We start from the raw sequence: 20,585 nt of genomic DNA, 5'->3' as shown, positions 1-20,585 counted from the left end.
AGGGCAATTAATCACCCAAGCCAATATGAGTGCAGCCACTGGATGTATTATGTATGCATACCTAAAATTTTTGATTATGGGTCAGTAGCTAGTACGTTCTGGTTACGTTTGGTTGCAATGAACGGACATATCCTAGAGTATCACAGAGAATTTTGGTTATGCAAGTTTAATGTTTTAATCAGTGCTATTGAATCGTTTATGTAAAAGTTATGAAGTTCACTAAAGACCTAGATAGGAAAGCTCGCTTTTAGAGTGGTTACTCCATGCAGAGTGGTAGCTTTGTGATGGGAGCGTGTGCGTATTCGAAAACATGCGGAAACGATTTGTAAATAAGCTATAGCACTCGTACTCACCTGTTTGTTAACTCATAGGATGGCGAGGATAACAAACCACCCTCTGCCTGAGTGGTTTTCATGGCAAAATCCAAGTCATGCATCGTAATCACATGAGTATTAATCGATCCCCACAACTTATTTCGGCATCAACATCTATATAATCACTGCCCAGTTGTAGCCCTGCTACATTTTGTATGTAGCCTGGCTAGCTGGGCTACATACGAAATGTAGCCCGGGCGGTTCCTTTAATCTGGGGTGTGATAGTGTTACATGTATTAATACTAATACTGGTTTATCATCAGTGATCCACTGAATATTGCTTGTAAATCAGTAATGCATCAAAGAATGGTATTTCATGAATAATGTTTATATTAACTGTAGCCTCTGATTTTACTGCCGCAAATATAATTCCAATAAAGTTTGAGGCTGATGTCACAGTGGTAGCAGTGAATATCACTATTGTGGATGATACACAACTAGAACACACTGAGGAATTTAGTGTTGATCTAATAATACCAGATAATGTTAGAGATATTGGAGTAAATCCTGGCTCCATTTCTAGTGCAGTAGTAAAGATAGTAGATGATGACAGTGAGTGAATACAATGCTATATAATGTTATTTTACTACAGTTAATACTTTGTTAGCTGTCTCCGTAGAGTTTACACAACCAGTATTTAGTGTATTTGAAGATGAGTCGGAAATAATAATAAAACTAGATGTCACTCGTCCTGCACTAGTAAACTTTATTGTAATTGTTTCAGCTACACCTGGTACTGCTGACGGTAAGTGGCAAGTGTTTGACAAACTACAGGTTATTAAAACACTCTCAGATTCTGACTTTGTTGTTGGTAACACAAGTGTGACATTTGGGCCAACTGATACACAAGCTAACTTTTCAATTGTCATTACAAATGATAAAAAATTGGAACCCACTGAAGAAATTAATTTAATCTTGACTCTTCCTGACACATCTAAAGCCATCGGAATAAAGGAGGGTGCCCCAGTATTTGCAGTTGTTAGAATATTGAACAATGACAGTATGTTATCAGTAGAAATGATATGTATTTATATTGCTATTGTTGACAACAGGAGTAAAAGTTTGGTGGTCACTTGATACAGCTGTAGTGACTGAAGGAGAAATGATATCAATTAATTTAATGTTGGATAGAGAACCTGGTGTACAGTTTAATGTATCAGTATATACTACTAATATTAGCACCACAGGTTAATAAGCAAACATATTTAATTATGTGGCTGTGTGCATGTGTTTTTGATATTTTGTATGCAAGATACATAGTGTAAATAATAAACTATTGTAAGTTTGAAAGTGAATAGCCTACAAAAGTCCAGTTTTCACTGTTCAATAGACCATTCTTCAGAAACCAAATTTCAAAGTGTTGATGGAAGTAATCAGCTCATTATGTCAAAAAGCATAAAACCATAAATTAATCAATCATTGTTGCAATTAGTCTATTATCAACTTCCTAATACATTTCCATAGATCTATTATCAACTGGTTTAGAAACTTTTCGCTCCAACTTTCTATGGAATTTTACGGATTCACTAAAGATTTTTATGTAATATAGCGATATTCTTGAAGAGCAATTGGCTCAGGTTTGGCTTTGTTGTGCTGTTGTATTACATTATGGGCTTTTGCAGTTGGTAAAAACCACCCAATTATTTGCAATAATTTGGTAACTAGGACCTAGGATTAGTAGAAAATATACAAGAAACACTTTCTAACACCAGTAAAGAAAACGATGTATTTTACTTCTTGTTAATCTGTATACTACTAATATCATTGTATTACCATTTACATTACACATGCTTCAATATCGTTGATAATAGATGTGCATCAATTATTGGTTGTTTACGCTACATACATACATACATACGTCCCTCTTGTGATTGAATATAATAAACATTTCTATCTACCTCACAGGATATGATTATTCAATAACTCCAACACTTGTCACATTTGGGTCTAATGAAATGATGCGATCTATCAATATTGCAGCAACAGCTGATATGTTACTAGAGTACAATGAAAGTTTCCAACTGTCATTTGAACCTACTGCAAGTGCAGAAGAAATAGGAGTAATAACTGGTTCTCCTTCAACCACTACTGTTACCATCTTAAACAATGACAGTCAGTTAAAAATAACATGTGAGATAACATTGACTGATATTATCTTAGGTGTGGTGGTTGAATTTCAGACAGTACAATATTGGGTTGATGAGGGATCAGTTGTATCAATCACAGTATTAACAGACAAACCTATTTATAACAACTATTCAGTTTTGCTGACTACTTTCATAAACTCATCCTTACATGCAGCATCAGGTGTGTACATTTATTTCATGTATGCATGTCATATGTAATAACGTGTTTATTTATTTATTTGTTATAGATGAAGATTTCAATAGTGGAACATTTGAGGTGGTTTTTGCTCCAAATCAAACTATGGCACATTTGCAGATCACTGCACATAAAGATGTGTTACTAGAGCAAAATGAAACTTTCTTTGTCAGATTAGAATTAAGTGAAGGGATTGAAATGATTGGTGTTAAAATTGCTGAAGAAAATAACATAGCTTCTGTTACAATAATTAACAACAATGGTAGGAGTCAATATACTGAAAAGTAAATGCAGTGAATAGGTATGTATTTATTTCTTCTTTCAGTTGTTAAGATTGGACTAACATCTGCTGAATATTTCACTATTGAAGACAGCACTGTAATGAAGGTGATATTGACTCTTGAGGACAATCAACCGGCCAATACCAGCTTTACTGTCAGTTTACAACTAACTCCAAGAAGTGCATCAGGTTGTATATGTACTTTACACATTTATGTATATCACCAATGATGTGTGTGCTATTGTTTTGATCAGATGTAGATTTCAGAGGTGATGACATTGATGTAACCTTTGGCCCAAGAGATACACAAGTAGTTGTTAATATTTCAATTGTAACTGATGAATATCCGGAACAAAATGAAACATTTGCAATTTCATTGTTTATACCAACTATGAGTAGAGAAATAGGTGTAGGTGATGGCAGGATTACCGATGCAGTTGGGCAAATATTAAATGATGATAGTAAGTTATTAGTTAAAGTTGTAAACAGAAAAAGATAACCAATAATATCTTAACAGGTTTGTATGTCAGTTTTCATAGTCCATCATCTAATGTGGATGAAGGAAATACTGCCATACTACAAGTTGTACTAGATCATGCTGCTGGAAGGAATATTTCTGTAGGTATAATTGCTCAACCTTTAACAGCTACAGGTATACACACCTTTCTGTTGTGTGTATACAGTTGCACATGTACTATTTACCTTTAGATTTAGACTATATAATACTACAATCTGTTATAAACTTTGGACCAACTGACACTTCTCAAACCATATCAGTATTAGCGGTTGATGATGATATTTTGGAGTATATTGAAATGTTTGCAATGGGCATTGTAATTGCTGATCACCTATCAGAGATTGGAATATTACCAGGAGAGAATAATATTACTTCTGTCAGCATAAATGATAATGACAGTAAGAAATTCTTTAATTGCATTTTCATTTATAACTGTATTTTGTAGGAGTCACAGCCACTCTGTCTATATCAGATTCCAGTGTTAAGGAAGGTGACAATTGTACAATAACTGTTAGCCTTAACCAAACTGCTTATACAAAGATTGGTTTTCTGATTAGCACCACCACTATGACTGCAACAGGTAATACAACTGATTACACTTAAATAGTTGCATAATGAAGTAAATCATTCCAGACTTTTGTTTATTGGTAACAAATGGTACATTTATACATTAGATTGTAACTGCTTACAGTAAATAGGACCGCTGTATGTTATATTAAAACAAAACGTTGCTGTCATTTTTCACTGCAAAAAGTATTTGTAGTGAGTGATGTATGCATGTTATTCCTATTTGATGCTTGAACATATTTTACTAAAGTAGTACGTATGCAATAGTCATACCATAGCTGTAAAGGACTTTGCTGATATGTACATTAAAGCCTGAGGGATGCAGGCCCGAGGGCTGCAGGTGGATATATCAGCAAATCCCAAGCAGTCGTGGTATAAGTGATATATCACACACTCACCTAATAGGTAAAAGAACTACAGAGCACTCACCTTATTTGTTTTATACACTGGGCATCTGGTGATTGATCATGGTTTTAAAAGCATGGGCTAATAGCCCTCAGAATGTTATCTACATGTCATTATGCTTTAAAACATGTTACAACTTATGATTGTGGATTTGGGGTTTTTTTTTTACTCTTTTGCACTACATTAAACCTACTAACTTTGCTATTGGGACAGTAAGTAAATTACTATATTGTAAGTAAAGTATTTAGAACTATAAACCTATTATAGTGATCTTGTTCTGTGGTCTGCTCAATGGCTAACATGTGATGAATAGAAGTAGTATGCATTCTCGCATCACCCAAAATTAATGATCCTTCATCACAGAAAATAGTTTGTAACAATCAACTTGTCATAATTTTGTGACTACCCTCAGCATGGCTAAAGAAATATTACTGGTTCTCACAATGTAATCCTGTGTGTCAATCAATATAACTAGTCAAAGCATATCGTATCTTTGAAATGGTTGGGCACCAGGGGCAAGAAGGGTTCCACTCTCAATCACAACTTCAGCCTAGCTGTAAGTTGAAGACCAAAAAAAAAAAAGCGGTCACTATGTGCCAACAATGACAATAGCTGCCCTTCACCAACTATATCTCCTTATTTATAACTACATGCATAGCTTGCTACACTGCTCCTCTGAAGAATACGGTGACCGCTGTATTAGAGTATCTAGATCTTGACTGTTCTATTAGAGTATATTGATCTTTTTAACAAGTATTCAAGGGGCCGTCATTGATGAGGGCCCCTTTCAGGCTGGGGCCTGGGAAAAATTTCCACAGTCCCCCCCCCTCCCCCCTGTGGGTGACCCTGATCACAGTAAAACAATGTGAAGTGTTATATCCCTATTGTGCTTAAGATACCATAACAGAAATGCACAGTAGGGATGCACAATAGGGATATAACACTTCTTATTGTTTTACTGTGATTTAATACCATGTACTACTCCAACTTGTTTCAATGCCTTTTGTTGATGTGCTATGGTCCCTACTCTAGTTGAAAATTCCAATTTTTTGCGTACTTGTTTGTTAACTTTTTTGTAAACAATTATTGTGACTGGTGAACCCACGCATATATACTGCATCTGAAATGGTGCAGTACGCCCCAGCTATATCAATTATCATCTGAAAAGTGAAGTATCCATTACACTTTGTTGTCAGCTATGTTCAACCTGTTACACAGCATTTTGAATCAAGAACTGTTGGAAAAACATCACTGCAATCCATGCATACCGAAAGAAATAAATAAATGGTGCTTATTGTCTGAAAAGTGTGGTATCCATTATGCTTCATTGTCAACTATGTTCAACCCGTTACACAGCAGTACAAATCAAGAAGTGTTCAAAAAGTACCTCTGCAATCAAAATAGCCACTATGAAAATACGGACGATTTTCGTTATAAAGGGAAGCCATCACATGCTACCACCAAATCAACACTGTTCGCTGTCAGCAAAGATGAATGGAACACAAAAGGAGAACACTGGTAAGTCCATGAAGAATGCATTGTTAGTACTGCGGTATGCCAAAAGGCACCTCTCGGGTCGAAGCAACATCGAACAGTGAAAAAATCAATCCAGTAGCCTTAGCCGTCAGTCAGTCAGTAGAAAATTCCATTAGATAATTTTTTTTAAATTCCATAGCAGCCTATTGAAAGCATTTCGGGTCGACCTGAAAGCTTGTTTGGGCTTAGTTTTACCATAGATACAGTATACCAAAGGGATTGGAAACAGAAGTCGCGCACTAAAACATTCTTGTTTCGGTTTACGTCATCATGCGGCTACTAAGGATGAGATGGTGAGCAGGTGTGCCCATAGCTTATCTGTTTATGGCTAACCTCACTTCAGGATGAAGGAGTTAAGTCTTTCAGGACAGTAACAAAAGTTTAAAAAGTTTGCAAGAGCCATGTTTCGGCAAATTTGTGGTAGTGGCACACGGGGTAACACATTGGATGCTGGTGATTTTTCCAGATTTATCAGTGTGACAGTGTCTATTTAGTGACTGATTTTCAGCTACCCGTGGCCTTGTAGTCATGGAAATGGAACTTAATCTATTCCTTGCTGTGCTGCAAGTGTGTCTGCAACTATCAAACACCACCAGGCCATGTTCAATTCCTGAGTCGTATGATTAGATGAAACCAGGAGACCTGTATGGAAGCCTTACATTCCATCAGACTATGGAGTGGATAAACATATGATTGATTGGTCCCAGTTACGACCTATTTCAGTGGTTTACTACACACCAATAAAGAAACTATTGCTACAGAGTTGGCTAAAGCTATAGGGGTAGCCCTACCAGTACAGAATGCATTAAGACAATGGTTTTCTTTGACAATCTTTCACACTGTAACCATACACTTTAAATATTTCAACTGTACAGTGCAATATGTGTACATTGATTATGAATTACACGTGTGCAATGTAGCTGTGTGTTTTACATCAGTTCTTTTGAAGGTACACCGAATGTTTAAATGTATAATAATTATGGTAGTGCATCTTGAGCTCTTGCTTGTCGGTCATCAGTACACTGTCATTTGCTGTTCTTTGATGGATGTCTAATCATGTGGCTTGGGTGATTTCTTCAAAATTTGTGTCTTATCAGAACATTCTGCCTTTCATCCCCATACCATACAGCTTTGGCTTCAGAGCAATCCAACACACTAATTGCACCCCCCTAGTGTGGTAGCAGTTAATGGTATGGTAAAATAATATCTAGCATTGGTCAGGAGTCTACTAAAAGTCCACAAGTGTAAAGTGGTAAGTAGTTTATTTATACAATATGACAATTGATACAATCAATCTAAGTTGCCTATTACACTACACACTTGATATCGATATCAAAACAAAACTAGCTAAGCTGCTTCACAACACAGGTCATTTGTGAAAAGTTCACAAAAATGAGAGGGTGTGGCCATAACATAATTCACTTACCTCTTGACATACTGGTGGCTTGTTTATTACAAACAACAGCCTCTTGTGGTCACACGCACCTCCCTGTTATTGTGTATAAGGCTAGGTTAACCAATTCATCAAGTTAAAAGCCGACAAATAAAGCCATTAGAAATAATCTCGCGCTCATAACTACACACAGTATCTATGGCGACTAACTAGCGCAAGCAAAACAATAAATGTTTTTTCGAACTCATTACATCACATTTGGGAATTTGTGCAGAGACATCACGTGAGTTACTTCCGTTTCCAATCCCTTTGGTATACTGTATCTATGGCTTTACCTAACCAATACTGCCTCATCGTCGTCAGGGAAAATTAAGGCTGGTTTTTGGGTGATGTTATTTTGTGGGCCACACCTACTCTTTTGTGGTCCCTACTATGCATTACATGATATATATATCTAATCCAAAACAGCCAAGCTGTAAAAAAAGTGTGCGGCCCTTGAAAAGGCTATGGTGAAAAAAGATGTGAAATCCAAGGTGGCGGCCAAGAAATGGCTGTGATGGTAGGTTAATGGTAAAAATTTTAATAATGACAATTCAGGTAAATTTTGTGAAGCGGCACAAAAATTCACCTGAATTGTCGTTATTAAAATTTTTACCATTAACCTACCATCACAGCCATTTCTTGGCCGCCACCTTGGATTTCACATCTTTTTTCACCATAGCCTTTTCAAGGGCCGCACACTTTTTTTACAGCTTGGCTGTTTTGGATTAGATTTCATTTCTTTTTGTATTTGTATACCCCAAAGCCGGCCTATGGCCAGCTTTGGGACTGTTTTAACCTATGTTTTTTTTCTTTACTACAGGAAGAAGAAAAGATGAAGTAGATGTACTTTAAATATTTTATCAGTAAATGTACAAATTATATATATATAATACATATGGGACCGGATTTGCGAAAAGGGGCCTTCCACACACATCCAATTTGCCAACTTTGACAATTGATAACTTCAGAATGGAAAGAGCTATTGCCTTGAAATTTGGGCAGTGGTGATTTCTTTGCAGCTGAACTCTCCACATGATGATTTCTTTGTAGCTGAACTCTCTACAAGATAATTTCTTCTAGCTGATCTCTCTACAGGGAGATTTGTTTGTAGCTGAACTATCTACAAGGTAACTTCTTCTAGCTGATCTCTCTACAGGGTGATTTGTTCGTAGCTGAATTCTGTACAGGTGATTTGTTTGCAGCTGAGCTCTTTACAAAATGGTTTCTTTGTAGCTGAACTCTCTACAAAGTAACTTCTTCTAACTGATCTTTCTACAGGGTGATTTGTTTGTAGCTGAACTATCTACAATGTAATTTCTTCTAGCTGATCTCTCTACAGGGTGATTTGTTTGTAGCTGAATTCTGTACAGGTGATTTGTTTGCAGCTGAGCTCTTTACAGAATGGTTTCTTTGTAGCTGAACTCTCTACAAAGTAACTTCTTCTAACTGATCTTTCTAAGGGTGATTTGTTTGTAGCTGAACTATCTACAAGGTAATTTCTTCTAGCTGATCTCTCTACAGGGTGATTTGTTTGTAGCTGAATTCTGTACAGGTGATTTGTTTGCAGCTGAGCTCCTTACAGAATGGTTTCTTTGTAGCTGAACTCTCTAAAAGGTAACTTCTTCTAACTGATCTTTCTACAGGGCAATTTGTTTGTGGCAGAATTTTATACAGGGTGATTTCTTTGCAGCTGAACTCTCTACATGGTGGTTTCTTTGTAGCTGAACTCTCTACAAAGTAATTTCTTCTAGCTGATCTCTCTACAGGGTGATTTGTTTGTAGCTGAATTCTGTACAGGTGATTTGTTTGCAGCTGAGCTCTTTACAGAATAGTTTCTTTGTAGCTGAACTCTCTACAAGGTAACTTTTCTAGCTGATGTCTCTACAAGGTGGCTAGTTTGTAGCTGAACTCTCTACATGGTGGTTTCTTTGTAACTGAACTTTCTACAAGGTGACTTCTTCTAGCTGATTTTTCAATAGGGTGATTTGTTTGTAGCTTCACTCTCTACAAGGTAACTTCTTCTAGCTGATCTCTCTACAGGGAGATTTGTTTGTAGCTGAACTCTCTACAGGTGATTTGTTTGAAGCTGAACTTTCTAAATCATGGTTTCTTTGTAGCTGAACTCTCTACAAGTTAACTTCTTCTAGCTGATCTCTCTACAGGGTGATTTGTTTGCAGCTGAGCTCTTTACAGAATGGTTTCTTTGTAACTGAACTTTCTACAAGGTGACTTCTACAAGCTGATTTTTCAATAGGGTGATTTGTTTGTAGCTTCACTCTCTACAAGGTAATTTCTTCTAGCTGATCTCTCTACAGGGTGATTTGTTTGTAGCTGAATTCTGTACAGGTGATTTGTTTGCAGCTGAGCTCTTTACAGAATGGTTTCTTTGTAGCTGAACTCTCTAAAAGGTAACTTCTTCTAACTGATCTCTCTATACAGGGCAATTTGTTTGTGGCAGAATTTTCTACAGGGTGATTTCTTTGCAGCTGAACTCTCTACATGGTGGTTTCTTTGTAGCTGAACTCTCTACAAGGTAACTTCTTCTAGCTGATCTCTCTACAGGATGATTTGTTTGTAGCTGAACGATCTACAAGGTAACTTCTTCTAGCTGATCTCTCTACAGGGTGGTTTCTTTGTAGCTGAACTCTCTAAAAGGTAACTTCATCTAACTGATCTTTCTACAGGGCAATTTGTTTGTGGCTGTATTTTCTACAGGGTGATTTGTTTGAAGCTGAACTCTCTACATGGTGGTTTCTTTGTAGCTGAACTCTCTACAAAGTAATTTCTTCTAGTTGATCTCTCTACAGGGAGATTTGTTTGTAGCTGAATTCTGTACAGGTGATTTGTTTGCAGCTGAGCTCTTTACAGAATGGTTTCTTTGTAGCTGAACTCTCTACAAGGTAACTTCTTCTAACTGATCTTTCTACAGGGCAATTTGTTCGTGGCAGAATTTTATACAGGGTGATTTCTTTGCAGCTGAACTCTCTACATGGTGGTTTCTTTGTAGCTGAACTCTCTACAAGGTAACTTCTTCTAGCTGATCGCTATACAGGGTGATTTGTTTGTAGCTGAACTCTCTACAAGTTAACTTCTTCTAGCTGATCTCTCTACATGGTGATTTGTTTGTAGCTGAATTCTATATAGGTGATTTGTTTGCAGCTGAGCTCTTTAAATAATGGTTTCTTTGTAGCTGAACTCTCTCAAGGTAACTTCTTCTAGCTGATGTCTTTACAGGGTCACTAGTTTGTAGCTGAATTCTCTACATGGTGGTTTCTTTGTAACTGAACTCTCTACAAGGTAACTTTTTCTAGCTCATCTTTCTACAGGGTGATTTATTTGTAGCTGAATTCTTTACAGGTGATTTGTTTGCAGCTGAGCTCTTTAAAGAATGGTTTCTTTGTAGCTGAACTATCTACAAGGTAACTTCTTCTAGCTGAAGTCTCTACAAGGTCACTAATTTGTAGCTGAGCTCTCTACATGGTGGTTTTTTTGTAACTGAACTCTCTACAAGGTGACCTCTTCTAGCTGATCTTTCTACAGGGTGATTTGTTTGAAGCTGAACTCTCTACAAGGTAACTTCTTCTAGCTGATCTCTCTACAGGGAGATTTGTTTGTAGCTGAACTCTCTACATGATGGTTTCTTTGTAGCTGAACTCTCTACAAGGTAACTTCTAGCTAATCTCTCTACAGGGAGATTTGTTTGTAGCTGATCTTTCTACAGGGTGATTTGTTTGAAGCTGAACTCTCTACAAGGTAACTTCTTCTAGCTGATCTCTCTACAGGGAGATTTGTTTGTAGCTGAACTCTCTACATGATGGTTTCTTTGTAGCTGAACTATCAACAAGGTAACTTCTTCTAGCTGATCTCTCTACAGGGTGATTTGTTTGTAGCTGAATTCTGTACAGGTGATTTGTTTGCAGCTGAGCTCTTTACAGAATGGTTTCTATGTAGCTGAACTCTTTACAAGGTAACTTCTTCTAGCTGATGTCTCTACAGGGTCACTAGTTTGTAAATGAATTCTCTACATGGTGGTTTCTTTGTAACTGAACTCTCTACGAGGTAACTTCTTCTAGCTGATCTTTCTATAGGGTGACTTGTTTGTAAACGAATTCTCTACATGGTGGTTTCTTTGTATCTGAACTCTCTACATTGTGGTTTCTTTGTAGCTGAACTCTACAAGGTGATTTCTTCTAGCTGAATTATCTCTTTCTATAGTTGCATGAATTCCCTACAAGGTAACTTCTTCTAGCTGATCTCTCTACAGGGTGGATTGTTTGTGGCTGATCTCTCTACAGGGTGGCTTGTTTGTAGCTGATCTCTATACAGGTTACTTGTTTCTAGCTGATCTCTTGAATTCTCTTCGGGTGACTGCTCTATTAGGATGACTGCTCTATTAGGATGACTGCTCTATTAGAGTATCTCGATCTCGCACTTGCTACACTAAGTTGAATTTCGTGTTATAACTCCGTGGTTTTAAGTCTGATTCTTCTACACCATTGAAGAGCCTTTCTAAGATGATAACTCCATCTGTACAGCGATTTTCAAAGCATTACCCCAAGCGGTTTACCTGGTAGGCGTGGCAAGCAGTCGTTTTTTATTAGCTAATCTCGATTGCGTAATTGTTACACACTGTTGGTTTTTTCGTTGTATCTTCCTGGTTTTTAGCTCGATTTCTTTCAAACCACAAAAGGTTTGAGGTTCAATAGTTAACCTATTCACCCACCGATGTTCAGCTTCTTCCCATACGCGGTTTACCCTGTAGGCGTGACAACATATTGGTGTTAATTTTCGTGAATAATCGCTCATAACTCTTTGCCTGTTTATCGTATTCCAGCCAAAGTTGGTACAGAGATGCGCCTTTATATCCCCCTTCTGTGTGCCAAATTTCAAGGCAATCGGATATGGCGTGCGAGTTTTATAGCAGTTTTTGTAAGTGTGCGACAAGAAAAAGAAAAATAAGAAGAAAAAAAAAACGAAGAAACTGAGCCAATTTTTGAAGTCGCATATCTCGGAAACGCGCGAAGCGATTTCGCTCAAATTTGGAATGTGGAGTGCTACAGTTGGGGGGCATGTCCACAGCAAAAATCGTCTTGTTTCATCAAGGAAGCACAGAGCTACGGAGGTGCGAAAATTGCGTTTTCTTTCTTCCTGTCAATATACTCACGGGTGTTACGCGCCAGCTTCTTGGGCCGCACGACACACTACCGTGTGTCTTGATATATATATTTGCATGTGTAAGAGTTAAAGCACTGCCGCGAGTGCTATACATCAAATATAGCACATAAAAAGTGGGCAAGAGACAAATACAAAGTTGAGCGCTATATTTCATCTCAAGACCCTTCTTTTAGTGCTATATTTTACATATAGCACGAGCCTAGGCAGTGCTTTAACAGAGAACTGTCAGCTTGAGGTACACACAGACATACAAAACAATAGGCCTTTTTGTTTAAGGCAGTGGAATGTTGTGGTTAGACTGTGACAACATAATTGGTCTATGACGAGGTTTCCATAGTGCGATGTAGCCTTCAATGACTAATACTTACATTACATTGATACTGTCAGTGTTTATACCAGTCCAGTTCCGTATTATCGCTAACAATTTCATATGAATAGGTAAGCGTTGACGAGTGGTAGATTGTTACTTGTAGTGCTAATCTAATCCAAAACAGCCAAGCTGTAAAAAAAGTGTGCGGCCCTCAGAAAGGCTATGGTGAAAAAAGATGTGAAATCCAAGGTGGCGGCCAAGAAATGGCTGTGATGGTAGGTTAATGGTAAAAATTTTAATAATGACAATTCAGGTAAATTTTGTGAAGCGGCACAAAAATTCACCTGAATTGTCGTTATTAAAATTTTTACCATTAACCTACCATCACAGCCATTTCTTGGCCGCCACCTTGGATTTCACATCTTTTTTCACCATAGCCTTTCTGAGGGCCGCACACTTTTTTTACAGCTTGGCTGTTTTGGATTAGATTTCATTTCTTTTTGTATTTGTATACCCCAAAGCCGGCCTATGGCCAGCTTTGGGACTTTTTTAACCTATGTTTTTTTTCTTTACTACAGGAAGAAGTAAAGATGAAGTAGATATACTTAAAATATTTTATCAGTAAATGTACAAATTATATATATAATACATATGTGACCGGATTTGCAAAAAGGGGCCTTCCACACACATCCAATTTGCCAACTTTCACAATTGATAACTTCAGATTGGAAAGAGCTATTGCCTTGAAATTTGGGCAGTGGTGATTTCTTTGCAGCTGAACTCTCCACGTGATGGTTTCTTTGTAGCTGAACTCTCTATAAAGGCAATTTCTTCTAGCTGATCTCTCTACAGGGAGATTTGTTTGTAGCTGAACTATCTACAAGGTAACTTCTTCTAGCTGATCTCTCTACAGGGTGATTTGTTGGTAGCCGAATTCTGTACAGGCGATGTGTTTGCAGCTGAGCTCTTTACAAAATGGTTTCTTTGTAGCTGAACTCTCTACAAAGTAACTTCTTCTAACTGATCTTTCTAAAGCGTGATTTGTTTGTAGCTGAACTATCTACAAGGTAATTTCTTCTAGCTGATCTCTCTACAGGGTGATTTGTTTGTAGCTGAATTCTGTACAGGTGATTTGTTTGCAGCTGAGCTCTTTACAGAATGGTTTCTTTGTAGCTGAACTCTCTACAAGGTAATTTCTTCTAGCTGATCTCTCTACAGGGAGATTTGTTTGTAGCTGAACTATCTGCAAGGTAATTTCTTCTAGCTGATCTCTCTACAGGGTGATTTGTTTGTAGCTGAATTCTGTACAGGTGATTTGTTTGCAGCTGAGCTCTTTACAGAATGGTTTCTTTGTAGCTGAACTCTCTACAAGGTAATTTCTTCTAGCTGATCTCTCTACAGGGAGATTTGTTTGTAGCTGAACTATCTGCAAGGTAATTTCTTCTAGCTGATCTCTCTACAGGGTGATTTGTTTGTAGCTGAATTCTGTACAGGTGATTTGTTTGCAGCTGAGCTCTTTACAGAATGGTTTCTTTGTAGCTGAACTCTCTACAAGGTAATTTCTTCTAGCTGATCTCTCTACAGGGAGATTTGTTTGTAGCTGAACTCTCTACAAGGTAATTTCTTCTAGCTGATCTCTCTACAGGGAGATTTGTTTGTAGCTGAACTATCTGCAAGGTAATTTCTTCTAGCTGATCTCTCTACAGGGTGATTTGTTTGTAGCTGAATTCTGTACAGGTGATTTGTTTGCAGCTGAGCTCTTTACAGAATGGTTTCTTTGTAGCTGAACTCTCTACAAGGTAATTTCTTCTAGCTGATCTCTCTACAGGGAGATTTGTTTGTAGCTGAACTATCTGCAAGGTAATTTCTTCTAGCTGATCTCTCTACAGGGTGATTTGTTTGTAGCTGAATTCTGTACAGGTGATTTGTTTGCAGCTGAGCTCTTTACAGAATGGTTTCTTTGTAGCTGAACTCTCTACAAGGTAATTTCTTCTAGCTGATCTCTCTACAGGGAGATTTGTTTGTAGCTGAACTATCTGCAAGGTAATTTCTTCTAGCTGATCTCTCTACAGGGTGATTTGTTTGTAGCTGAATTCTGTACAGGTGATTTGTTTGCAGCTGAGCTCTTTACAGAATGGTTTCTTTGTAGCTGAACTCTCTACAAAGTAATTTCTTCTAGCTGATCTCTCTACAGGGAGATTTGTTTGTAGCTGAACTCTCTACAAGGTAATTTCTTCTAGCTGATCTCTCTACAGGGAGATTTGTTTGTAGCTGAACTATCTGCAAGGTAATTTCTTCTAGCTGATCTCTCTACAGGGTGATTTGTTTGTAGCTGAATTCTGTACAGGTGATTTGTTTGCAGCTGAGCTCTTTACAGAATGGTTTCTTTGTAGCTGAACTCTCTACAAGGTAATTTCTTCTAGCTGATCTCTCTACAGGGAGATTTGTTTGTAGCTGAACTCTCTACAAGGTAATTTCTTCTAGCTGATCTCTCTACAGGGAGATTTGTTTGTAGCTGAACTATCTGCAAGGTAATTTCTTCTAGCTGATCTCTCTACAGGGTGATTTGTTTGTAGCTGAATTCTGTACAGGTGATTTGTTTGCAGCTGAGCTCTTTACAGAATGGTTTCTTTGTAGCTGAACTCTCTAAAAGGTAACTTCTTCTAACTGATCTTTCTACAGGGCAATTTGTTTTTGGCAGAATTTTCTACAGGGTGATTTCTTTGCAGCTGAACTCTCTACATGGTGGTTTCTTTGTAGCTGAACTCTCTACAAGGTAACTTCTTCTAGCTGATCTCTCTACAGGGTGATTTGTTTGTAGCTGAACGATCTACAAGGTAACTTCTTCTAGCTGATCTCTCTACAGGGTGGTTTCTTTGTAGCTGAACTCTCTAAAAGGTAACTTCTTCTAACTGATCTTTCTACAGGGCAATTTGTTTGTGGCTGTATTTTCTACAGGGTGATTTGTTTGCAGCTGAATTCTCTACATGGTGGTTTCTTTGTAGCTGAACTCTCTACTAAGTAATTTCTTCTAGCTGATCTCTCTACAGGGTGATTTGTTTGTAGCTGAATTCTGTACAGGTGATTTGTTTGCAGCTGAGCTCTTTACAGAATGGTTTCTTTGTAGCTGAACTCTCTACAAGGTAACTTCTTCTAACTGATCTTTCTACAGGGCAATTTGTTCGTGGCAGAATTTTATACAGGGTGATTTCTTTGCAGCTGAACTCTCTACATGGTGGTTTCTTTGTGGCTGAACTCTCTACAAGGTAACTTCTTCTAGCTGATCTCTCTACAGGGTGATTTGTTTGTAGCTGAACTCTCTACAGGTGATTTGTTTGAAGCTGAACTCTCTAAATGATGGTTTCTTTGCAGCTGAACTCTCTACAAGTTAACTTCTTCTAGCTGATCTCTCTACATGGTGATTTGTTTGTAGCTGAATTCTGTATAGGTGATTTGTTTGCAGCTGAGCTCTTTAAATAATGGTTTCTTTGTAGCTGAACTCTCTCAAGGTAACTTCTTCTAGCTGATGTCTTTACAGGGTCACTAGTTTGTAGCTGAATTCTCTACATGGTGGTTTCTTTGTAACTGAACTCTCTACAAGGTAACTTTTTCTAGCTCATCTTTCTACAGGGTGATTTATTTGTAGCTGAATTCTTTACAGGTGATTTGTTTGCAGCTGAGCTCTTTAAAGAATGGTTTCTTTGTAGCTGAACTCTCTACAAGGTACCTTCTTCTAGCTGATGTCTCTACAAGGTCACTAGTTTGTAGCTGAGCTCTCTACATGGTGGTTTTTTTTGTAACTGAACTCTCTACAAGGTGACCTCTTCTAGCTGATCTTTCTACAGTGTGATTTGTTTGAAACCGAACTCTCTACAAGGTAACTTCTTCTAGCTGATCTCTCTACAGGGAGATTTGTTTGTAGCTGAACTCTCTACATGATGGTTTCTTTGTAGCTGAACTCTCTACAAGGTAACTTCTTCTAGCTAATCTCTCTACAGGGAGATTTGTTTGTAGCTGAACTCTCTACATGATGGTTTCTTTGTAGCTGAACTCTTTGCAAGGTAACTTCTTCTATTGATCTCTCCACAGGGTGATTTGTTTGTAGCTCAACTCTCTACATGGTGGTTTCTTTGTAGCTGAACAATACAAGGTGATTTTTTCTAGCTGAACTATCTCTTTTCATAGTTGCATGAACTCCCTACAAGGTAACTTCTTCTAGCTGATCTCTCTACAGGGTGACTTTTGTGTAGCTGATCTCTATACAGGTTTCTTATTTCTAGCTGATCTCTTGAATTCTCTTCAGGGTGACTGCTCTATTAGGATGACTGCTCTATTAGAGTATCTCGATCTCGCACTTGCTACACCAAGTTGGATTTCGTGTTATAACTCCGTGGCTTTAAGTCTTATTCTTCTACACCATTGATGAGCCTTTCTAAGATGATTACTCCATCTGTACAACGATTTTCAAAGCATTACCCTAAGCGGTTTATCTGGTAGGCGTGGCAAGCAGTCGTTTTTTTATTAGCTATCTCGATTGCGTAATTGTTACACACTGTTGGTTTTTTCGTTGTATCTTCCTGGTTTTTAGCTCGATTTCTTTCAAACCACAAAAGGTTTGAGGTTCAATAGTTAACCTATTCACCCACCGATTTTCAGCTTCTTCCCATACGCGGTTTACCCTGTAGGCGTGACAACATATTGGTGTTATTTTTCGTGAATAATCGCTCATAACTCTTTGCCTGTTTATCGTATTCCAGCCAAAGTTGGTACCGAGATGCGCCTTTATATCCCCCTTCTGTGTGCCAAATTTCAAGGCAATCGGATAACGCGTTCGCGTTTTATAGCAGTTTTTGTAAGTGTGCGACAAGAAAAAGAAAAATAAGAAGAAGAAGAAGAAGAAGAAGAAGAAGAAAAAAAACGAAGAAACTGAGCCAATTTTTGAAGTCGCATATCTCGGGAACGCGCGAAGCGATTTCGCTCAAATTTGGAATGTGGAGTGCTGCAGTTGGAGGGAATGTCCACAGCAAAAATCGTCTTGTTTCATCAAGGAAGCACAGAGCTACGGAGGTGCGAAAATTGCGTTTTCTTTCTTCCTGTCAATATACTCACGGGTGTTACGCGCCGGCTTCTTGGGCCGCACGACACACTACCGTGTGTCTTGATTCACAAGTAATTAGTGAGATTATCAAGTTTAAGCCATCTCAACTTCGTTGCCATGTTAGGTGAATGCTAGTCCTGTACAACTTGGTCGTGTATCATTCACTAAAACAGCATGACAGGAGAGTACTGTATGTGTTATGGAGTAAATTGACTTTTAACTGTTGAATTGACTAATTATTGTGTAATTAGACTACAGCTAATTATTATGTTGTTTATTGTTCTTATTCTGGAACTATCTCCAGACTTCTAGAATTGTAGTCTATAAAAGAGCATATTGTTGTACAATTTGTCAGTCCGCTTGAAATCAGTCATTAAAGTTGCTCTGTGAAAACCTTTCTATTACAACAGGTTATGGGCCCAAAACGTCTTGCTGCGTTTTTTGGCTTGAAGACTGACGCCTCGACTGGAAGAGGAAGGCAAGGCTTCAAGCAATTCGTCTGGAGGAGACGAGAGAGAGACTCGCTACCTTCGTGACCTTTGACCTTGGCTCTGGCTGAGCGCTTGGGACTAGCGGAACGATGGCTGAAGTCGACAGGTGGTCGATAGACAAGCTGTATTCGTCGAACTGTCCGATGTGGAAATTCCAGATGAAGCATCTTCTGCTGGCGAGAGGGCTGTGGGGGCTGGTCAACGGAACGGAAGCTCTACAGGATGACCAGCAGCAAGCGGACTACAACAAGAGATCCCAGAAAGCTTTCTCAACAATGGTAATGGCGATAGGCTCGTCGCAACTCTACCTAGTAACTTCGTGCGAAGGTCCAGCAGCAGCATGGACGGCCTTGCGGAACCATTTCGAACGTGAGACGCTCGTGAACAAGTTAATGCTGAAGAAGCAGTACTTTCGCATGGAGATGGAGGAAGGAACTTCTGTTGAGGAATACATCAAGAGAATGAAGTTGACGGACAGACTAGCAGCTATCAATGCTCCGATAGCAGAGGAAGACCAGATAGTGACACTCTTAGGGAGCCTACCTGTTACTTATTCCACCCTGGTGACAGCTCTGGAGGCCAGAGACACTGTTACTCTTGGCTATGCTCAGCAGGCTCTAATCAGAGAGGAGCAGAGGCTGAAGGGACTGACAGGTGGAAGTGTAGCTACAGGAGGTAGCACAGGGCGAGCACTACTTGGAAAGCAGTCTGATAAGGGAAGAAAACATAGCTAGAAGAAAGTATGTTTTTTGTGTGGAGAAACTGGTCACTTCTGTAGGGATTGTCCAAGAAATCAGCAGAGTTCCAGGCCTAAGCACAAGGCAAAGCCTGTTAGTACTGAGTCTGTGGGATCTCACTCCGATTGTGACACTGATGATGGAGCATTTGGAGCGTCATCTAGTTCATGTGAACCTGGGAGGTGGATAGTTGACTCTGGAGCATCAAGACATATGACACCAGTAAAGGAGACACTGGTCGATTATGTAGAGTTCGACAAGCCCCAAATGGTTTGTCTAGGGGATGGCCAAACGGTAGAGGCCTTTGGAAGAGGAAACGTCCACCTCACTATGGTTTTTAGCTCATGTAGTCCTAAGAAGATTACTATGTATGATGCTCTGTATGTTCCTAATTTGAAATGTAATTTGTTCTCAGTTAGAGCAGCTGTCACAAAGGGCAATGTTGTCAAATTTGGAAAAGCCAAATGCTGGATTCATGGGAAGAGTGGCAAGCTGTTAGGAATGGGAACAATTGCTAGCAAATTGTACTATCTAGACTGCCACACTGTTGCTCTGGACCATGTGACTGTAGTATCAAGACCTCAATCTGCAAACACTGCTGACCTTTGGCACCAGCGTTTGGGTCACTTGAATGGAGGTCAACTGAAAGAGATGGTTACCCATAAAATGGTGATGGGAATGAAGATTCCCAAAGCTGAAGATCTTTCTTTTTGTGAGAAGTGTGTGGAAGGTAAGATGGCTAAGATACCTTTTAAGTCAGTGGGAGAGATTCGCTCGGTACGAAAGTTACAGTGTGTGCATAGTGATGTATGTGGGCCTATGCCTACTGTATCAATTGGAGGTAGAAGGTACTTTGTTACCTTCATTGATGATTACACAAGATGTTGTAGGGTTTATTTTATGAAGAATAAATCTGAGGTGTTTGATAAGTTCAAGGAGTTTGAGCTCTGTACTACTAATGAGTGTGGTAACTTAATTGGAACCTTGCGTTCAGATAATGGTGGAGAGTACCTCTCAAATGAGTTTGAAGAATACCTACGAGCTAAAGGAATACACCACAAGCTTTCAGCTCCATATTCACCTGCTCAAAACGGTGTTGCTGAGAGGCTGAACCGCAACCTGATGGAGTCTGCACGTACTATGATGGCTCAAGCAGGACTTTCAGAGAAATTCTGGGTGGAAGCTGTGGCTACTGCAGCCTACCTGAGAAACAGAACAGCTACCAGGTCTCTGAAGAAGATGACACCCTACGAAAGATGGTATGGTCATAAGCCAAGTCTTGCACATCTTAGAGTGTTTGGTTGTGTGGCTTACGCGTATGTTCCTGATAGTAACAGA

The 20,585-nt window shown here is 38.7% G+C and overlaps 1 protein-coding gene across 1 annotated transcript in view; it reads left to right on the top strand.

Moving 5' to 3' along the window:
- Positions 1 to 20,585, top strand: part of LOC136261458 (adhesion G-protein coupled receptor V1-like) — a 145,041-nt gene that overhangs the window by 60,046 nt on the left and 64,410 nt on the right. The window contains exons 41-52 of the mRNA XM_066055464.1: positions 717 to 926; positions 982 to 1,119; positions 1,168 to 1,374; positions 1,427 to 1,561; positions 2,280 to 2,486; positions 2,535 to 2,681; positions 2,749 to 2,958; positions 3,022 to 3,165; positions 3,231 to 3,437; positions 3,494 to 3,628; positions 3,685 to 3,891; positions 3,939 to 4,073. Of these exons, the coding sequence (XP_065911536.1) occupies positions 717 to 926; positions 982 to 1,119; positions 1,168 to 1,374; positions 1,427 to 1,561; positions 2,280 to 2,486; positions 2,535 to 2,681; positions 2,749 to 2,958; positions 3,022 to 3,165; positions 3,231 to 3,437; positions 3,494 to 3,628; positions 3,685 to 3,891; positions 3,939 to 4,073 (2,082 nt within the window). The remainder of the gene's footprint in view (positions 1 to 716; positions 927 to 981; positions 1,120 to 1,167; positions 1,375 to 1,426; positions 1,562 to 2,279; positions 2,487 to 2,534; positions 2,682 to 2,748; positions 2,959 to 3,021; positions 3,166 to 3,230; positions 3,438 to 3,493; positions 3,629 to 3,684; positions 3,892 to 3,938; positions 4,074 to 20,585) is intronic.

The sequence above is a fragment of the Dysidea avara genome, chromosome 7 (genome assembly GCF_963678975.1).
Source record: "Dysidea avara chromosome 7, odDysAvar1.4, whole genome shotgun sequence".
In the NCBI taxonomy this organism is placed as follows: domain Eukaryota; kingdom Metazoa; phylum Porifera; class Demospongiae; order Dictyoceratida; family Dysideidae; genus Dysidea; species Dysidea avara.
This window is presented reverse-complemented; position numbering and strand designations above follow the sequence as displayed.